Source organism: Stegodyphus dumicola, chromosome 11, assembly GCF_044657685.1.
Source record: "Stegodyphus dumicola isolate Sdum_Otavi_A_Nest chromosome 11, ASM4465768v1".
Classification (NCBI taxonomy): Eukaryota; Metazoa; Arthropoda; class Arachnida; order Araneae; family Eresidae; genus Stegodyphus; species Stegodyphus dumicola.
This window is the reverse complement of record NC_140778.1, coordinates 142,242,087-142,261,558: the sequence shown is the minus strand read 5'-3', so window position 1 is coordinate 142,261,558 and position 19,472 is coordinate 142,242,087. Positions and strand designations below refer to the sequence as shown.

General features: G+C 31.8%; 2 protein-coding genes across 2 annotated transcripts in view; one reads left to right on the top strand and one right to left on the bottom strand.

Annotated features, from left to right (window-relative positions):
• LOC146994412 (uncharacterized) overlaps positions 1-13,345 on the top strand; it is a 72,297-nt gene extending 58,952 nt beyond the window's left edge. Inside the window, exon 2 of the mRNA XM_085827264.1 lies at positions 12,762-13,345. Coding sequence (XP_085683390.1) covers positions 12,828-13,160 — 333 coding nt within the window. The 5' untranslated portion in view covers positions 12,762-12,827 and the 3' untranslated portion in view covers positions 13,161-13,345. The remainder of the gene's footprint in view (positions 1-12,761) is intronic.
• The window catches only part of LOC118195312 (protein O-mannosyl-transferase TMTC3-like), a 580,765-nt gene that overhangs the window by 240,649 nt on the left and 320,644 nt on the right, over positions 1-19,472 (bottom strand). Inside the window, exons 6-7 of the mRNA XM_085827263.1 lie at positions 13,476-13,575; positions 7,452-7,564 (exon numbers count right to left, since the gene is read on the bottom strand). Coding sequence (XP_085683389.1) covers positions 7,452-7,564; positions 13,476-13,575 — 213 coding nt within the window. The remainder of the gene's footprint in view (positions 1-7,451; positions 7,565-13,475; positions 13,576-19,472) is intronic.

Below are 19,472 nucleotides of genomic sequence, written 5' to 3'. Positions count from 1 at the left end.
ACAAAATACTATCTACCAGGAAAATTTACGAGTTTTTAGTAAATATGAACACTTTTACATATATATAATTTGATTGTATCGTATTTTACATTATTTTTTTTTTATGCTTGCTCCTCCAAAATCCTGTGAATGTTTTATTATTTATGTATGATCTGTTGTTTCTCCAGTTTCTATGAAGAACACTTTCGGAGATGGATCCGAGAGTCACTCGTTCTTCATCCCCTGCCTCCGAGCCTCTCGAGGGCCCACCAGCGGCCGAGCGGTAAAGTCGCTGAACACTGGTATTCGATCCGAGGTTCGAATCCCGCGAAAGGGCTGGCTGCATGGGCGTTTTCGTGGTTTTCGCCATGTGTAACGTGTATACGAGCCAGTTTCCCTTAGAAAGTCCTCCACGAAAGGCATCCCTCCTCTTAGGCAGATAGCCCTAGTGTGCTTTGCCATAATTAAATACACCACACCACACCACACCGAGCCTCTCGACAGGACTTTCCCACCACTAATATTTCAAGTACCCTTATCCCGTACAGGCGATACACACTTAAAAACATTCCTATTTTCTCCAGCATTTGAAATCAGACTCAAAGACAAGCAGCTGGTAAATAGGCTAAGGTTCATTGGTCCCTGAATAAAATTATTTGGTTTTTATATATTTCTGTGTCTAATCTTTAAAATAGAAATAAAGTAGGAATTTTTCATTATTTAAATTTTATTAATAAATTTAATGTAAAAGAATTCTAAAGTGTTTCAGAACTGTAAACTATTGAATACTTAGCACGATAGATAAGTTACATTTCTTTTGCTTTCAGTTAGCCATAGTATGAGGTATTTTATTTTTATGAACTTATAAGATCAGCTGATTGATATAATACTTTTGTATTAGCATTGAAAAAAAATTTAGGTTTAATGTAATTATATAAATTTTATTTTAATATTTATTAATTTTTGTATTAATATCTCTTTGTTTTTCCCCATTTAAAGAATTGTAGAATTATTAAAAATTATCAGAGTTATTGCTGCTAAAATATTCCATATCATTAATATTTAAATAAAGAAATAATGTTTTAACATTATAGGAAAAGACTGATCAGATAACTGTAGAAGTGGATCCAAAACATCATCGACATTTTGTTGCAAGACGGGGTGAAGTGCTGAAACAAATTGGTGATGAGTTTGGTGGAGTGACTGTCAGTTTTCCTAAAAATGGAAGTAATATTAGCACTGTGTGCTTGAAAGGTACAAAAGATTTCCTTGAAGGGGCCAAACAACGTTTACTTGAAATAGTTGAAGATTTAGGAAGTTTATTTTTAAGACATAATTATAAATATCTATTCCTTTCACAGACTTCTGAAATTTTTAAAGTATTGTGTCATAAATATATATAAAGTAAAACCAATTTGAGCATTTGGTTGTTTATTCTGCATATTTTTTACACATGCTAGTGTACTAGTTTTGTGATGTTCAAGACCAAAGATTAAATTTCCAGTTTATATAAAATTGATTTTTGTAAATTGTTCTTTTATGCATATAAAAATTATACTCAAGCACTAAAGCATCAGCAAAATGAATAGTATTTCTTCCTGTTACTCATGTCATGGTGAACTTATTTATTCTAGTTGGAATTTTCTGCTTGATGCATATAACTTTCTAGAGAAAAGATATTTGGTGCGTTTCGTTCTATAATAGAAATAATCTATATTTACTGTAAAAATAAAAATTATAATTTTAATTTTCCAAATCTTCTGATGCACATGTTAAAAAATTTAAATAACCCTTATTTCGATAAAATGGATCAAATTAGAGATAATGCCATATTTAAATGTTCATAAGTGTTCTAATCTCTTACACTTAAAGAACTTCGAACCCACAATTTATTCCTGATATAATACGATATCCATAAAATTTTCATTACGCTTATTTCGAGAAAATGAATCAAATTAGAAATTATGTCAATCCTAAACATTCCTAAGTGTTCTAATCTCTTACACTTAAAGAACTTCGAACCCACAATTTATTCCTGATATAATACGATATCCATAAAATTTTCATCACGCTTATTTCGAGAAAATGAATCAAATTAGAAATTATGTCAATCCTAAACATTCCTAAGTTTTCTAATCTCTTACACTTAAAGGACTTCGAATTCGCTATTTACTCTTAATGCGATATACGCAACATTATTTATTACGTTTATTTTGAGAAAATGGATCAAATTAGAAACTGTGTCAAACCTAAACATTCCTAAATGTTCTAATCTCTTACGCTTAAAGGACTTAGAACTCACTATTTTTTCCTGATATAATACGATATCCACATATTATTTATTACCCTTTTTTCGAGAAAATAGATGAAATTAGAAATTATACCAAGCTTAACGTTCCTAAATGTTCTAATCTCTTACATTTAAAGAACTTCGAACCCACTATTTACTCTTCATATTATACGATACCCACAACAGCTTTATTACGCTTATTTCGAGAAAATGGATTAAATTAGAAATTATGTCAAACTCAAATATTCCTAAGTGTCTAATCTCTTACACTTAAAGGACTTTGAATCCACTATTTCTCCTTGATATTATGCGATATAAGAAACATTATTTATTACGTTTATTTCGAGAAAAGGGATCAAATTAGAAATTATGTCAAACCTAAGCATTCCTAATGGTTCTAATCTCTTACGCTTAAAGGACTTCGAACCAACTATTTTTTCCTGACATAATACGATATCCATATATTATTTATTATTATATCCTTTTTTCGAGAAAATAGATGAAATTAGGAACTATACCAAAGCTTAACGTTCCTAAATGTTCTAATCTCTTACACTTAAAGAACTTCGAACCCACTATTTACTCTTCATATAATACGATATCCATAATATGATTTACTACCCTTATTCTGAGAAAATGGATGAAATTAGAAATTATATCAAAGCTTAACGTTATTAAATGTTCTAATCTCTTACATTTAAAGAACTTCGAACCCATTATTTACTACTGATATAATACGGTATCCATAACATTATTTATTGCTCTTACTTCGAGAAAATGGATCAAATTAGGAATTATGTCAAACCTAAACTCTCCTACGCGTTCTGATCTTTCACACTTAAAGAATTTCGGACCTAGTATTTACTCCTGATATAATACGAAATTCATAATATTATTGAGTGCGTACGGGTTCATAATAGATTTAATGCCCACAAGTCAGGTGATAGGTTAATAACATTTATTTTATCAAGAGAAAAACTTGAAAGTTCTGGAAATCTCCACAAAAATACTGATACAGTTCTTTACAGCATCCTACTAAGAACGTTAAACACAACGCTATGCAAGGCGCAGCTAAAGAGCGAAGCTAAGCCGGAGCTAGTACTCGGAACTCACGCTGAGATAACAGCTAACAACTACAGCTGAGGGCAGATGCTCTCACCGGCTTTATATAATTTTTACCCGGCCACCAAGATATTTCTAGTTTTGCTTCTCGAAATTACTGGAAGGCAATATGAAGGTCGAATTAACGTTACGGCTAATATAGTGGACAATTACATATATTCAATTATTAAACAGGTGATACAGGAACCGGACTAAAATGGCGCCAGGAAATCAGTCGCCAAAATCGTCGCCAGTTTGGTGATATCTCGCCAAATTACCGGTATACCCATTTACTAAATGTTAAATTGACTTACCCCTGTATTCTTAATTTTCCTGCATAGCTTTTCTCTTCACATTTACACAGAAAAATACGACAATTTCACATATAATTACACTAAAATCATCTACCTGTGTACAATATTCGTAACAATATCATGAATCTTATTTCGTAAAAATGACTCAAATTAAGGATAACGCCAATCCTAAATGTTCCGAAATGTTCTAATCTCTTACAGTTAAAGAGCTTCGAACTCACTATTCCCCCAACTAGCACTTCTCCACAATAAATGTCTTCCGCGTCTTTTACACGGAACAAGTTTCTGGACACCCTTTCAAAGCACTTGTTTCCAGAATTTCCCTTCGAGGGAACTTTCAGGCCTAAAGTAGGTAATTAACGGTATTGGCTATATGGGATCTCACACTCACCAAAAAAAAAAAAAAAAAAAAAAAAAAAAAAAAAGAAGGTTCAGGAAAGGAAGGGAAAAAACAGAATAAAAGATCAGATCTTTTATTCGAGAATAGATTATTCCCTTGACATGAGATCAGGAACAAAAGAGCGCTGCAGGGAAAGATTCTATAAAGGGAAAAGAGGAAAAAAACTTTTCCCTGCCAATACGGTTTAGTAGAGGAATTAAGGCACTAATTATCGACAGTCCTACGGGGACGAAAATGTTTCGCGTGAGGATTTTCGGGATTTACGTGTTGGCCAAAATCCCTAATCCGATAATATGAGTTCGAATGTCTTAGGGAATTCATATATGGGGAATGTATATTCATTACACAACAGCTTGTATTCCAGTATGCTTTCAGAAAACTTCAAAAGACTATGAGTATTAGAGAAAGGAACCTATAATTTTTTTTTTCTTCTAGAAAGATACAGCTGAGCCTATACGTGTGAAAACATATTTAGATGAAATATTTACAGTTTGTCTATGTCAAAGCTTGAAATAATATTCTCACTCTTTGCAGATAATTTAAATAAAAAAAATTCTTAAAACTTTATATATATATATATATATATATATATAAAAAAAAAAAAAAAAAAAAAAAACCACCTGAAAGCTTCCAGATTTTCTATTATGTCCAAAGGGGTATTTTTCCTACTGCACATGAGTACACGTTTCGAGAGCATTTGGGCTAAAAATATTTACAAGCAGCGTATCTTTAGAATTTCCGATAGACAGTCTCGCATGCTGGAGCTAAAACTATTTTATTCCGTACAGTGTGTTGCCGCTTCTCGCTTTGAAATCATTGAGTTTCTTAAGGAGAGTTGGAACCCGAAAATCTTCAAAAAATTGTGATTTCGGATTTTTGCATTTTCAAATTCTCTACAATTTTATCTTTCTAAAAATACCATTCTTTAATCTCTATGAAAATTAGAACTGAAAAAAAATCTAGTTTTAATTTGTCATCTACTGCTTTGATCATTTACATAAAAATGCGTTTTTCTCCAAACGTGATTTTTTTATACTCGATGTACCTTTTCTCAGGAACTACTGCTCACAGGTATCTAAACTTTTTATGGCTTATTTATTAGGTTCCCTAATATTTACTGAAATGAGCTTTTTGTAATAAACTTAGAAAAAAAAAATAAAATTTTTTTGTGGGAGAAAAGTGCTAAATTTTACTATGCCTAACAAAATAATCTGTAATTTACTCTAAAATTCAAAATGCTTCAAAACCTCATTTCAGTATAATCAGATAGGTATACTTTAATTACAGAAAAAATTTCAAGCTTGTATCTACAACAGATTTTGAGAAAAGGTACATCGAAAATGGCCAATTTAACATTGTCGGTATAGGGGTTTCTGATACCCCTTAATCAAAAATTCGTTAAGCTTAAAAATATGAAATTGGATAATAAAACAAATTTCAAATTCAAATTAGGGCTTCCACATGCCCAAATGTTATGGAAGTTTATGCTATTAAAATTTTGATGGCTCTAGGTATCGTTGTTCTTTTACAAAGCGAGAAATACATATACATTCATACAGATTCTTAATTAGTCCAAAGGGATTTGAATCCCGAAGGACTATTAGTTTCGTTTTGGCATTTTGCGTCGGACGGATAAATGTCGGTTCACTTTTCAAACTGTTGCCATAAAATGTTAGAGTCCTGCATTATATTTGAAGAAATTAAATAATGAAAATCTGCGTAAATGTATGTATATTTCTCACATTGTCATAAAATAACGGTACATAGAGTCATCGAATTTTGAATAACGTAATCCTCCAACGAATATGAGCATGTGGAAGACCAAATTTGAAATTTGAAATTTGTTTTATGATCGATTTCCTATTTTTTAAAACTTTGACGAAATTTTGATTAACAAACTCAAGGATTTCAAAGCGAGCAATGGCAACGTTGTGCAGAAAAAACATTTTTATCTCCAGCGCGTGAGTCTCTGTATCGGAAATTCTAAAGGTATGCTCGTTTTAAAACTATTTTGCGATATTGCTGTTTCACTGGATCTTATGGTTTAAGTGCGAGGAACATAATATTTAATAAAGAAAGGTAACACACAAAATGTTAAAAAACGCCCCTTTGGACGTAATTTAAAATCTGAAACATTTCAGATTTTTTTTTTATTTAATTTCTTTAAATATAATAGAGGGCGATAATATTTGGTGGCAACAATTTGAAAAGCTATACAGCCGTTTATAATGATTCAACGCAAAATGGCTTTTCGATCCCTTCTGGGTTAACGTCTCTTTCAGAGAAAATACTAAATTATACCAAACACATGTTTATAATTATTGATTTTACTCTAACAACAAAAACAATATATACAGCCGTTTATAATGATTCAACGCAAAATGGCTTTTCGATCCCTTCTGGGTTAACGTCTCTTTGAGCTATAATTCAGAGAAAATACTAAATTATGCCAAACACATGTTTATAATTATTGATTTTACTCTAACAACAAAAACAATATATTTTGTAAATTAGTAATTTAGAATTATTCGTAGTAACAAAAAATGTGCAGTTCTAAGACCTCATTGATTCTTAGACATACCCTAATTTTAAAGAAGTTTGTAAGTGAACAAATTGTTACTTAGAATTGAAGAAATACGGTGTTTCTTGAATTAGTAGCAAATTACTATTATGAATAATAGCAATTTTTATTCATTCTCTGAAATAAAAAAAACTATCCAAATTTTTTTTTAGAAAATGCAAAACTAGTTCCCCCTTCTTCCTCGCGAAAAAAAGAAATAAATTGTTTCTGAAAACTACACTAACTTACTAAAATTTTATTAAATGTACATAAACAACATAATTCTTCGAAACTAACTGCTTCTTTTGTTAATCTCGGAATCTTATGTAACTGTTAATCTCGGAAGAAAGCAATTTCAGTTTACTTATATAAGAGTTTTATGCTTACCTAAAGTTACATAGCTCATTTGAGTCTCATTTGAGTAATGGGATTTGAGACTCATTTGAGTATGGAATTTAAGACTCATTTGAGTATGGAATTTGAGTCTCATATGAGTACGGAAATCGAGTATTTGAACATGGAGTTTCTGATTTGAGTATAGAAATTAATATAATTTATAAGGGTATTTTCTCCCTCTATTCCGCAAGCATTCGTGGTGTAACGGTAGCACACTTGAAGCGCATTCGAGAGATTCAGGTTCGAGTCCCAGCGAGGGCACTGTACATTTTTCATTTACATCTGCTTAAAAATAACCTAATGAATTTACAAGTTATTCAACAATTTTCTCCAAGAATGTAAAGCGCAAGTTAAGATCATAAAATTCACTTTTCGTTTCATTAAGCAATGATAAAAAATGTAATCACTTACTTTAGGCGCAGCCATTTCATATATGCAGCAAACAGCCAGCACAGTAACCGCCTGTTCTTTGCATAGAAGCCCTATCACTGCAAAAATTGAAGTCACTCCGCAGTCGTGCCAGACTAAAGAAAAGAAATAGTTTTACCAAATAATCAGTTTGGATCGGTTTGATTTTGACACACACACACACACACACACACAAAAAAAAAAAAAAAAAAAAAAAAAAAAAAAAAAACTGATGTGTACACCACATGACTTCCTTGTACGGAATATTAAATTATACGCATTTTTTCTTGCATTTCATTTAAACTTATTAGATTGAATTAAACCTACTTCGCCGACAGCGCATAAACCCCAATAGAATAATGCATTCTTTAAAATTCACTTTGTTTACCCTAGCGACACTCTGACGCTAGGTTTACTTAACAGTATTATATTTCGTTCATATTATAACTCAGAATGCACAAAATTTATATCATTTAAAGAATTATCTAATCGTTGCCACAAGTTCTATTCAAACACTATAATAAAGCTAGAACGATGTATAAAAGAAAGTAAGCAAACAAAACAAAAAAGAAACAGTTTTTCACAGACGATTGAGTATTTCTCATTCAATTAATTCAGTTCTCACTTCGCGACAAGGCAAAAATACATAAAAACTCAAAATATCTATATTAAAAATTACGAAGTAAATCTTAAACGCTTATTTCCTCGAAAAAATTCCAGAAAGGATTAAGCATGATTTAAATAATAAATGAAGGCGTTATCTTTGTTGTTGCGAAGCTAAGTTTCTCTATATTGGCAACAAATCCATTAGTCTCCTGTTTCAAATGTAAACATCAATAGCCGCCATTAAAAAAAGGCTTAGCAGCAATTAAACAACTTTAAAATTGCTGATAATTCTAAAAATATTGCACACAGACTTACTAAAGGCTCCGGTTAAGGTTTTTGTTAAGGTTTTTATAAACCTTAACCGGAAGATAAAAACAACATAACTGAATCATTTTTAAAGCAAAAAATGTATAATTTACAAACATATAAGAGTAAAGAAACTGAGATTACTGAGCCGGGTAACAGAGTGGATATATATATAAATATATATATATACGTTTGGTGCGGCCGATTGCAACCAAAATACGAGGTGCACATCTACATGTTATAGCAGTCTTACATACAAAATTTCAACGTTCTGAGGCTACTCGTTTTTGAGTTATGCAAGATACGTACGAACGCACGTACGTACGTGCGTACGTACATACGTTCGTACAGACGCGACGAAAAATTCTCTTCAGAATTCATTTTAAAGCAGTTTTATAATTTTTTTGGTGGAAAAGAGTGTTTTATTCTGCCCTTACATACAGATATCACGGAATCATTTGAAAGAGGTGAAAATGGGATATTTTCATTGAAATATGCGGCCTGAAACTTTTCGCGATTACAATACTTCCTTTTTACTTCGTACAAGGAAGTAAAAAGAGATTATTGGATGAAACAAAGTTATATTTTGCAGTTTCGGATAAACGTTACTCTGGGGAACGTGGTAGGTTGTAAGAAACATCACCGTACCTATTTACAGTCTTTACCAATTTTTCGTTAGATGACTTTTTATGTACGGATAACTTTTTGTAATGTATGATACTTACACTTTTACATATAGGAAGAAACAAATTACCTGAAAATGATTGATCAGACTGTAAGACAGGACACCCTAATAAGTGCTCTGTGTAAATCGGCGACTTACTATTGCTGATTTAATATCAGTATATTTCTTTTATTGAAGAGGGATATTTCAGTATCATAAGTTTCATGAAGACTTAAATTCGTAAAATCTACGCATGTCTTCTATTTGATGCCATTATCTGCCTTTGTTTTGCTACACAGGATATTTACGAAAACCGATACAACGGCTCACACTGACGAGAAGAATCACCTTCAAGACATGAAACCCAATAGTGGCCAAGTAGTTAAGACCGCTAAAAAGCGATCGTTAAGGAAGGTCAAAAATCCAGCGCACAAATTGGCGGCATGAGGGAACTGGTGGTTTATTTTCTACATGTAGCACAAATATGAGTGAGTTTCTTGTTGAATGACAACCAGGAAAGTTTTCCTTCCATTAGGTAGATAGTCCCAATGTTTCGTTGAATTGGATTTAACATAGCAAGTGTTTCAGAAAATCAATTGCAAACTTTTAGGAAAGATACGATACGCTTATATGATTGATAAACACAAAGCAATGCATGGTCGGAAACACATTTCTGGCGATACACACAAGTGACGATACAAAACACCAGCAAGGAAGGACACGAAGAGGGTGCGAATATATGTTTATTATGCTTAGTGCAGGCGAATCCAAGAAATAAGAACAGAAACAGATGATCACCATCAAAAAAGGTGCTCGAAATTACGTTCGAAACGTATCTTCAACATGGGATAGGCAGGGTTGGTTTGGTGCGTTGGCCAGCACGATCGTCAGACCTCACTCGCATCGACTACCTCCTCTGGGGATATGGCAAGACACCTACTGTGCGAACCCCCGTTAGAAATGCTGAGAAAGTTGTTGTGGGCATCGTGGCAGCCATGGAGGTAGGAAAGGAAGGAGGGGCCATTCCGCGCTAGAAGTGAAGCACTGCTTTGAAGCTTGGGTCACCAGACGGGGTGTTCTTTGTTTACATTCAGAAGCTCGCTTGACAAGATTCTGATAGTATTTCGACACACGACAGTTCCATAGAAATCGAAAAAGGGACACTCTCGCATGAAAGAAACATTCATAGAGTGATGGATAATAGCAATTTGTATAGTTTACTGACATTTACGCAAAAATCACATCTTGGTTATTTTTCGATAACTAACAACAGCGATTTTGATTATGAATTTGTTTTATAAAATTCTAAGCTGTTGCACTACAAAAATATAGATTTTAAGAAAATTGCTAAAAGAGATCTGCCAAAATTTATTTTCTAGAAGATTTGAAAAGTTTGAAACTTGATAGCTAAATGTAAATATAAAATTATGCATGTTAAAATATTTGTAATTAGGCACATAGGTCAGATTAAGTTTTTATTAAATATAGTAACGCATGCAAGGGCTATCTGCCTAAAGAGAGAGATGCCATCGTGGAGGAATTTTGAAGAAAAACTGACCTTTGAGTGGGTATTAAAAATAATACTTATAATTTTCATTCAAATTATATTCATATGTATTTTTTATGTAAAACTTTCGGGTGTATGCTAAATTAGTGTAAATTACTTTACACGAAAAATATAGTGAATGCACAGAAATTAAAGATTTGCACATGCCGGAAATGCTAAATAGGAAATATGTATGGGTATTTATGCATGTGCTTGCAAAAAGCATGTATCTGCCTTTGACAAAATACTTAAATATTCATTAAATTATTTATAAATGTATTTGAAATGAAGAATTTATTCACTTATAAACAACTGTGAAAGTACTGTGAAGAAATCTAATGATTAAATGTATCTAATTTATAATGATTATAAATGTTATCTAAATATATAATAACCTTAATATTGAATTGTAAACATAAATTGAAATCCTGTTGACAAATACGTTATAAAACTATTTAAGCAAGAATTGTTCGTATTGGAAAGCAATCTGTTAAAAGATATTGTAAAGCAAATGCTATGAGATGCGCACTTAAGAAAGTAATAAAGAGTTTTGGAATACGTATTGTTGAAATGAAGGGTAAAAAAAAATCTGATAAGTATAATTAAAAGAATTATTCCCTTTACATTTTATAATAACTCAGTTACAAGTTTTAAATAATACTTAAAAAAAAAAAAAAAAAAAAAAAAAAAAAAAAACTTATTTTATTCCCTTTCAGAAATGTTCAGAGAAAGTCAAATACTATTTAGTATCTATTTAATTATTAGGAATTAGCGAAATACTTATTTAAAGTATTTCGCTAATTCCTAATAATTCTCTAATTTAAAATGAACCGAATAGAGCATTAATTATAAATTGACTTACATTTTTCGATTTAAAAGAAGCCAAAAAATCATGTCATATTTAAGAAAGTATTTTAGGAAGAAGCTCTATAAATAGAAAAGAAATAATGAATAATTTTAATATTAATAATACAATAAACTTTGATCTTAATTTTTGTACCTTAACCGAATAAAATCGAATTACCTTAAATTTTTTTTCTAATGTAATTAACGAAAACTTGTGAAAATATTTCATTCAAATTAAACCATTCCGAGAAAACTGTCCTGTGAAAAGTATAGCATTTAATTCCGTTCAGAATGAAATGTTGTTTAAAAATATGTTGTTTTCACATACTTAGGACTCTGAAGTGTTGTAGAAAAAGAAAATATATACATTTATATGCATATTTGCGACGTAATTACAAAATATTTACACCCGAACGCGTCAAATCCCATAGAACTCAATGGTAAATGACCCAATGTTTTGGTCACCACGTAGGGATCGCCGGTGCTTCAGAGCAGGGTACGGAGAAACTTGTTTAGGGCGACTCCATCTTACTTCCTACCTCCATGGTGGCAGCTGCTGGTGCTGGGGAAGTCTGAGATATGCTCGGTATTTCCCAGAACATCAGATCTTCTATGTGCCGGAGATGTGAAGCCTGCATCAGGGTCCGGGGGTGTAATTTCGAACACCTTCTTTTTGATGACGGTCATTGTCTATTATTGTTCTTATTTCAGGATTTCTGCTGTGCTAAGACGGCTATACAGTATGGTTCCTCACCCTGCTCATATTCTTCCGTTCTTGAGTTTCGTATTGTCACTACTGCAATAGAAAGGCGTTTCCGACCATGCATTGCTATGTAATGTTCCATCGTCTAGGTGTACTTTATCTATCCTGAAAGTTTATCATCTCTGTACTGATACACTCTGTATATTAAGTTGCTGTTTTATGTTGGAGAGTTAAATGCAGTTGAAAGTACTTAAAACTCTTCGTAAACATTTTTAAATTAATTAATTGGTTACATGATATATAATATAGCAACTGATGTATCAATAATGAGCTTTTCTTAGAGTGCTACACTATTTTTGGGTTGCCCCCTATATGATACTTTATATATACCATACAGGTTGAAATACCCTGTGTAAAAAAGATATCAAACCTGGGGGGTTTTAGTATAGTTAAAGGCTATCATATATGCATTCCCTCTAAATAAAAGAAAATTTGTTTTAATGGATAATTATAATATTACTACATTTTTAAAATCGCCACTTAACAAGAATTTTCACTCACCATAGTAGTATAAATAGAATAATAGTACAGGGTGTTCGAGATAAATTTGACATATTTATAATTGATTATATTTTTCCGTAGGTTGGAGGCATTGACACACACTACTCGCCATTTAAAAGTTTGGACCCTTCTTCATTCATATACAAGATGTCAGAAAGGATGGATGACTGGAACCCACCTGAATCATGGAAGAGAGTAACTTGCATCATGATGATTCGTGCCGGCCATCAAAATAAGGATATTATGACTGCTGCCCAATGCTCCCTGAACACAGTGAAAACAATCAGGCATGAACTAGAGACTTGCAATGGTGACTACGAGGATATAGCCACCACCAAAAGTCAAAAATGGTTGTCTGAAAATTTCTACGACTTCACCAGTCCAAATGTTTGGCCTCCAAATTCCTCAGACCTTAACCCCAATGGGGCGCAGTTGAAAAAGACACAAATCGCACTTCCAGTAATACAAAAGCCCAATTAATGGATAAAATTAAAACAGTTTTTGAGGGCCTTCTCAGGGAGACTGTAGCATCAGCTTGTTCGAAGTTTCGAAGCAGGATTGAAGCTGTGATCGATGCTAATGGTGGTTATTTTGAATGAATCTTGTTGATAGTATTGTAACTTACTCCGCCTGTAATTTTTTTTGTCAGTTCATTAAATTTAATAGATACAAAGCGGATTTTCCTTTTCTTTACGAAACTGTCAAATTTATCCCGAACACCCTGTATAACAAGAATAGATAATAGTATAACTAGTACTGGTAACACATAATAGTATAACTAGAATTTTCACTCACCATTTGTTTTCTGCTGGCATCTGGCATGGATGTAATAGAGTAAGGCACCTAGGAAGGCAGTGGCTGACAGAAGCTCAGCTCGACCCACGATGCCACTCACCTAGAAAGAAATAAAAGAACCAACACTGACAATTTAAACTTTTTTTCCTCATCAGTTTAGCAAAATGTATTAAAAATATTTCAACATACATATGTCATATATTCTTCATTTACTGCTGGAAGTAAAATTTTCGTTAGCTATCTCATTTTTAACTTCTTTTTACCTTCAAATGTTCAAAAATTAGTTTCTTAATTAATTTTCGATCTATTTGTTAAGAAAGGGCGCCAGTGGCTTCTTTTCTATCAATTAGATCTTTTTTAAATTTTTATTCTTTTTTCGGATAAGCACATGTTTCTTTCCGCCGTTCTCACTTCCGCAGCTGAAGAGGAAGCTGCTGTTTAACCTACGAAGCTACTATCCTACAAACATTTCACTTTACATCGATTTCCGTTGCTTTATTGGTTTAGTCTTATGTCCTTCGTTTTCTTTTTGTTTTATGATAAAATACATGGTTGTTGAATAATCTTACCATTACATAATTCACAAGAAATAATCAAATGCGGATTTAAATGAAATTTAGAAAGTTGAATGACCTTGAGTGAGGTCAGCCAGCGCATAAATCATCTGCTTCATGTTTTGACACGTGACTTTGTATTATGTAAGTTATATTGATGACGTTTGAAGAAGCATTCACAGATCTGCTTCTCCTTGGGGAAAAGTGAAGTAATCTTTATTTTCCGTGCTTGTCTGATTAATTACTGAAAATTTTAACTTTAGAGTTTATGTTAATTTTAAAATTTCAGAAAGAAGTCATTAACAAACAATGTCCAGAATTAAATTTAAAAATAGGTGCAAAATCCGGAGGATACATCAAAATCCTAATCCAATTTCGAGTATGTACGGTAAAAGAAAAAAAAAAAAAAAACTTAATAAAAAATTAAAATAAAACATTTTTCAAATGACAGAAATATACATAGTTATTCTGTTGAAGACATTCTCTTCCTTTTAAGAAATGTAAAAAAAAACTAATAATAATAAGTATCAAAAAACAATTTTGGGTTCAATAAGACCATATAAATGACTTAATGCCATTGTTACTGAAAATAAACTGTATGTAAAGTATTCTGTGTAGTTTTGATGTTAAATACACTGCAAATTACCAAACCTATTGCACTCAGATACTTTATTCTGCTAATTAAGACACAATAACACGCCGAATAAATACTAATTCAGAAGTCAAACAACAAAAACCAGCGTTATATTTTGAAATTTTTCACAGGACTAGTTTCGATGGTTTTACCGAACCACCATCCTCAGCTGCAAAACCGCAAACGAGAAGATAGGAAATAATGATTAGATAAGATAAGAAAGCTTGGACAACAATATGCAAGTGGCGCCATCTGCTGATGAAACCAGAACAAAAACATAATTCCTTTAAAGGCCGAAAGCAAAGATGGATTGGAATTAGGATCGTTAACTAGAACAGAAAGATTTTTTTGAATGTGAAATGCATCTAGAAAATCCAGTTTATGAGGCATATGTTAGGAAAAAGGAAACACAGAAGTCTTCTGTTGCTCAACATTGTTGGTCCGAAAATCACACTTTCAATTTTTCTGCTGCCAAAATTATTCAAAAAACATCTTCCATTGGAGAACTGGATTTTCTAGAGGCATTTCACATTCAAAAAAAAATCTTTCTTTTCTAGTTAATGATCCTAATTCCAATCCATCTTTGCCTTTGGCCTTTAAAGAAATTATGTTTTAGTTCTGGTTTCATTAACAGACGGCGCCATTTGCTTATTCTTGTCCAGACTTTCTTATCTAATCATTGTTTCCTATCTTGTTCATTTGCGGTTTTGCATCTGAGGATGGTGGTTCGGTAAAACCATCGAAACTAGTCCTGTGAAAATTTTGAAAATATAACGCTGATTTTGATTTTTGTTGTTTGATTTCTGAATTAGACTTTATTCTGCTGTTAGTTCATATCACTTGACGTGAAACAAATCTGTCTGCTGTACAGCAAGAGGGTTGAACTTGATGTAAAAAATTGCTAAAGCGCATAATGTATTTGAAGAATGTCTCATTTTAGACATGAGAATTTTAAGATTGAAATAATTTGTGTTTATTTAAATAATTTAAGACATAACAAATGTTTCCCAGTTTGACTTTCCATTCTTCTTGGGAAGAAGTTAAGACAGTATTTAATTGTAAAGTTCTTCGTCCGGAAATCAAATATTTGTTATAAATCTGAAATGATAATACTTGTCTTGTTAAATTTTCACGCACCTCTGTAAATCGCTAGTTTTATTGGGGCTTCAAATCGAATTCCATTAACAAATTTAAGTATTTTCTGCAAGTTTGAGAATTGAAAAGTGATTGCTTTTATTCCTTTTATACTGTGTTGGATGCTAATGAAAAAAGAGCTTTTTGATCAAATAGATACTTTAACTGTTATAATACACAGATTTCGAATTTATCTCTTTTTGCAGAAAAGTTATTCTTGAAATGTTTAATGACCGTTAAGAAAAATCCCGATATTCAATATAGAACGTTTAGAAAATATTAAAAAGGAAGTATAAATATATAAGGAAGTATAAATATAAAAACGAAGTATAAAAGGAAGTATAAGGTCTTAAGATGCTAGGCTAAAAAGTATCTCCTAAGCCATGCTGAGAAAGAGGAACAGTCTTTCAAATGGAACACTGTTGCCCAACCCAACATTCTTGCCCATTAAGCTCCTAAACTAAGGAAGTATTTCCTAAGCCATCCCGAAAAACAGTGACAGTCTTTGATGTGAAACATTTTTGCCCATTAATCTCATGGATATTAAGAGATAATGGATATTAATATTATAAGTTAAGAGAATATATCCTGAGACATGCCGAAAATGAGTGATAGTCTTTCAAATGGAACATTTTTGCCCTTTAAGCGCATGGATATTAAGAGATAATGGATATTAATATTATAAGTTAAGTGAATATATCCTCACCGATGCCGAAAATGAGTGATAGTCTTTCAAATGGAACATTTTTGCCCATTAAGCTCATGGATATTAAGAGATAATGGATATTAATATATTATAATATTAAGGATAATATTAAGAGGATATATTAAGAGATAATATTAAGGATAATATAAGAGATTATATTAAGAGAATATATCCTGAGACATGCCGAAAATGAGTGATAGTCTTTCAAATGGAACATTTTTGCCGATTAAGCGCATGGATATTAAGAGATAATGGATATTAATATTATAAGTTAAGAGAATACATCCTCACCGATGCCGAAAATAAGTGATACTCTTTCAAATGGAATATTTTTGCACATTAAGCTCATGGATATTAAGAGATAATGGATATTAATATTATAAATTAAGAGAATACATCCTCACCGATGCCGAAAATAAGTGATACTCTTTCAAATGGAATATTTTTGCACATTAAGCTCATGGATATTAAGAGATAATGGATATTAATATTATAAGTTAAGAGAATATATCCTCACCGATGCCGAAAATGAGTGATAGTCTTTCAAATGGAACATTTTTGCCGATTAAGCGCATGGATATTAAGAGATAATGGATATTAATATTATAAGTTAAGTGAATAGATCCTCACCGATGCCGAAAATAAGTGATACTCTTTCAAATGGAATATTTTTGCACATTAAGCTCATGGATATTAAGAGATAATGGATATTAATATTATAAGTTAAGAGAATACATCCTCACCGATGCCGAAAATAAGTGATACTCTTTCAAATGGAATATTTTTGCACATTAAGCTCATGGATATTAAGAGATAATGGATATTAATATTATAAGTTAAGTGAATACATCCTCACCGATGCCGAAAATAAGTGATACTCTTTCAAATGGAATATTTTTGCACATTAAGCTCATGGATATTAAGAGATAATGGATATTAATATTATAAGTTAAGTGAATACATCCTCACCGATGCCGAAAATAAGTGATACTCTTTCAAATGGAATATTTTTGCACATTAAGCTCATGGATATTAAGAGATAATGGATATTAATATTATAAGTTAAGAGAATACATCCTCACCGATGCCGAAAATAAGTGATACTCTTTCAAATGGAATATTTTTGCACATTAAGCTCATGGATATTAAGAGATAATGGATATTAATATTATAAGTTAAGAGAATATATCCTCACCGATGCCGAAAATGAGTGATAGTCTTTCAAATGGAACATTTTTGCCCATTAAGCTCATGGATATTAAGAGATAATAGATATTAATATTATAAGTTAAGAGAATATATCCTCACCGATGCCGAAAATGAATGATAGTCTTTCAAATGGAACATTTTTGCCCATTAAGCTCATGGATATTAAGAGATAATGGATATTAATATTATAAGTTAAGAGAATATATCCTGAGCCATGCCGAAAATGAGTGATAGTCTTTCAAATGGAACACTGCAAAGCTATCAAGGGCCTGAGTACGGCCGAGCGTAATAACAGCTTTGAGAGAGAGTGAGTAGCCAAAAAGGCGGACGCGCACAAATCTGAAACTCTGATTCTCTCTCCAACAGCAAATAGAACTTAGCGGTTAAACACCGCATTTCCTCATTTTGTATTCAGACGTGATTCTAAAACTATGTTCTGGCCGAAAGTAGTAAGTTGAAGTTAAGAATTTGACAGGAAAGGATTTTAACTCAAAATTTAACTGTTAATAAAATTAACATAAACCTTACAACGTTACAGTTTTAAAATTAAGAGGTGATTTGGAGAGATTTGCGATACTACTTGTATGTAACTTAGCTTATGGATCGAGCATAACATTTATTAGATAAACTTTCTGACCCACTAATGCTAATGATATATTTATATTTTCTGTTACTTTATTACCTAAAATTATCACTTTTTATTGTTATTTCAACTGAAAAACACTTGAAAGCACTCAGAGAGAAAAATAGGTCACAAGAGAATTTCGGTTATACAGTTATAACAGCATACGGCCGGAAAAAATCCCAATCTTTCAGAAAATTCTAAAAGCATGCTTAAACACAAAAAGAACTTCAGCTCTACCGAAATTGCCACAGGCAACATCTTACTAAGAAATAATTTTGAGCTATCAAACATCTCGTCCTCATTTTCCAGGCACATGATAAATGAAATGCAGACATCACACATATCAAGGGAAAGGAGCAAAAATTGGCAGATCAAATATTTGCAGTACGTCAAACAGCTAATTATTTCCCAGAAACATCGCAGGATAAAAAGCGAAGTCGTTAATGGACCGTAAATGAAACATCTCCTCGCTTTTTTTAATCGATACATCATAGCTTAATCGAAAAATCGATAGATGGTTCTAAATGCGAAGACTTCGGACTTCTCTGTAACGGTAATGTGTTTGATTTGAATTTAACTGGATTTAATGTAGAACTCAATTAATCAATTTAATTTGGATCAGATATATTTATTATACTAATAAATGAAATATAAAAATGAATTATTGGAAGTTTTGAAATTTAGCTGAAGACGTGTTTTAATTATATTTAAACTCACGGAGGCAAGATGATAAAACTTTTATTAGAATGTAAGCATAAAAGTAAGTTTGAAACGATTTCTACTTAAACCATAAGTTTAAATTTCGAATTTTATGCTTGAAAAAATATATGTCCAATTTTGCTTGTAAATTCCTCAATTCAGCTTTTGCTCAAAACTATCAATCTTTCAATCTGCTATCTACGAGGAAAAAATATTTAAATTTTTCTTCATATTTTAAGAAGCCAGTTATCTCAACTACTCAACTTTCAATCTGCTATCTCTCAACTCAACTTTCAATTTGCTATTTATGAGGGAGAATTATTTAAAGTTTTCTTCATACTTTCAAAAACCAGTTTGCTAATATCAAATAATATAACTAAGTTAATATTTAATTAAAAAAGTAATCAGAAGTTTAAATAATAAGTAATTCTTGAGA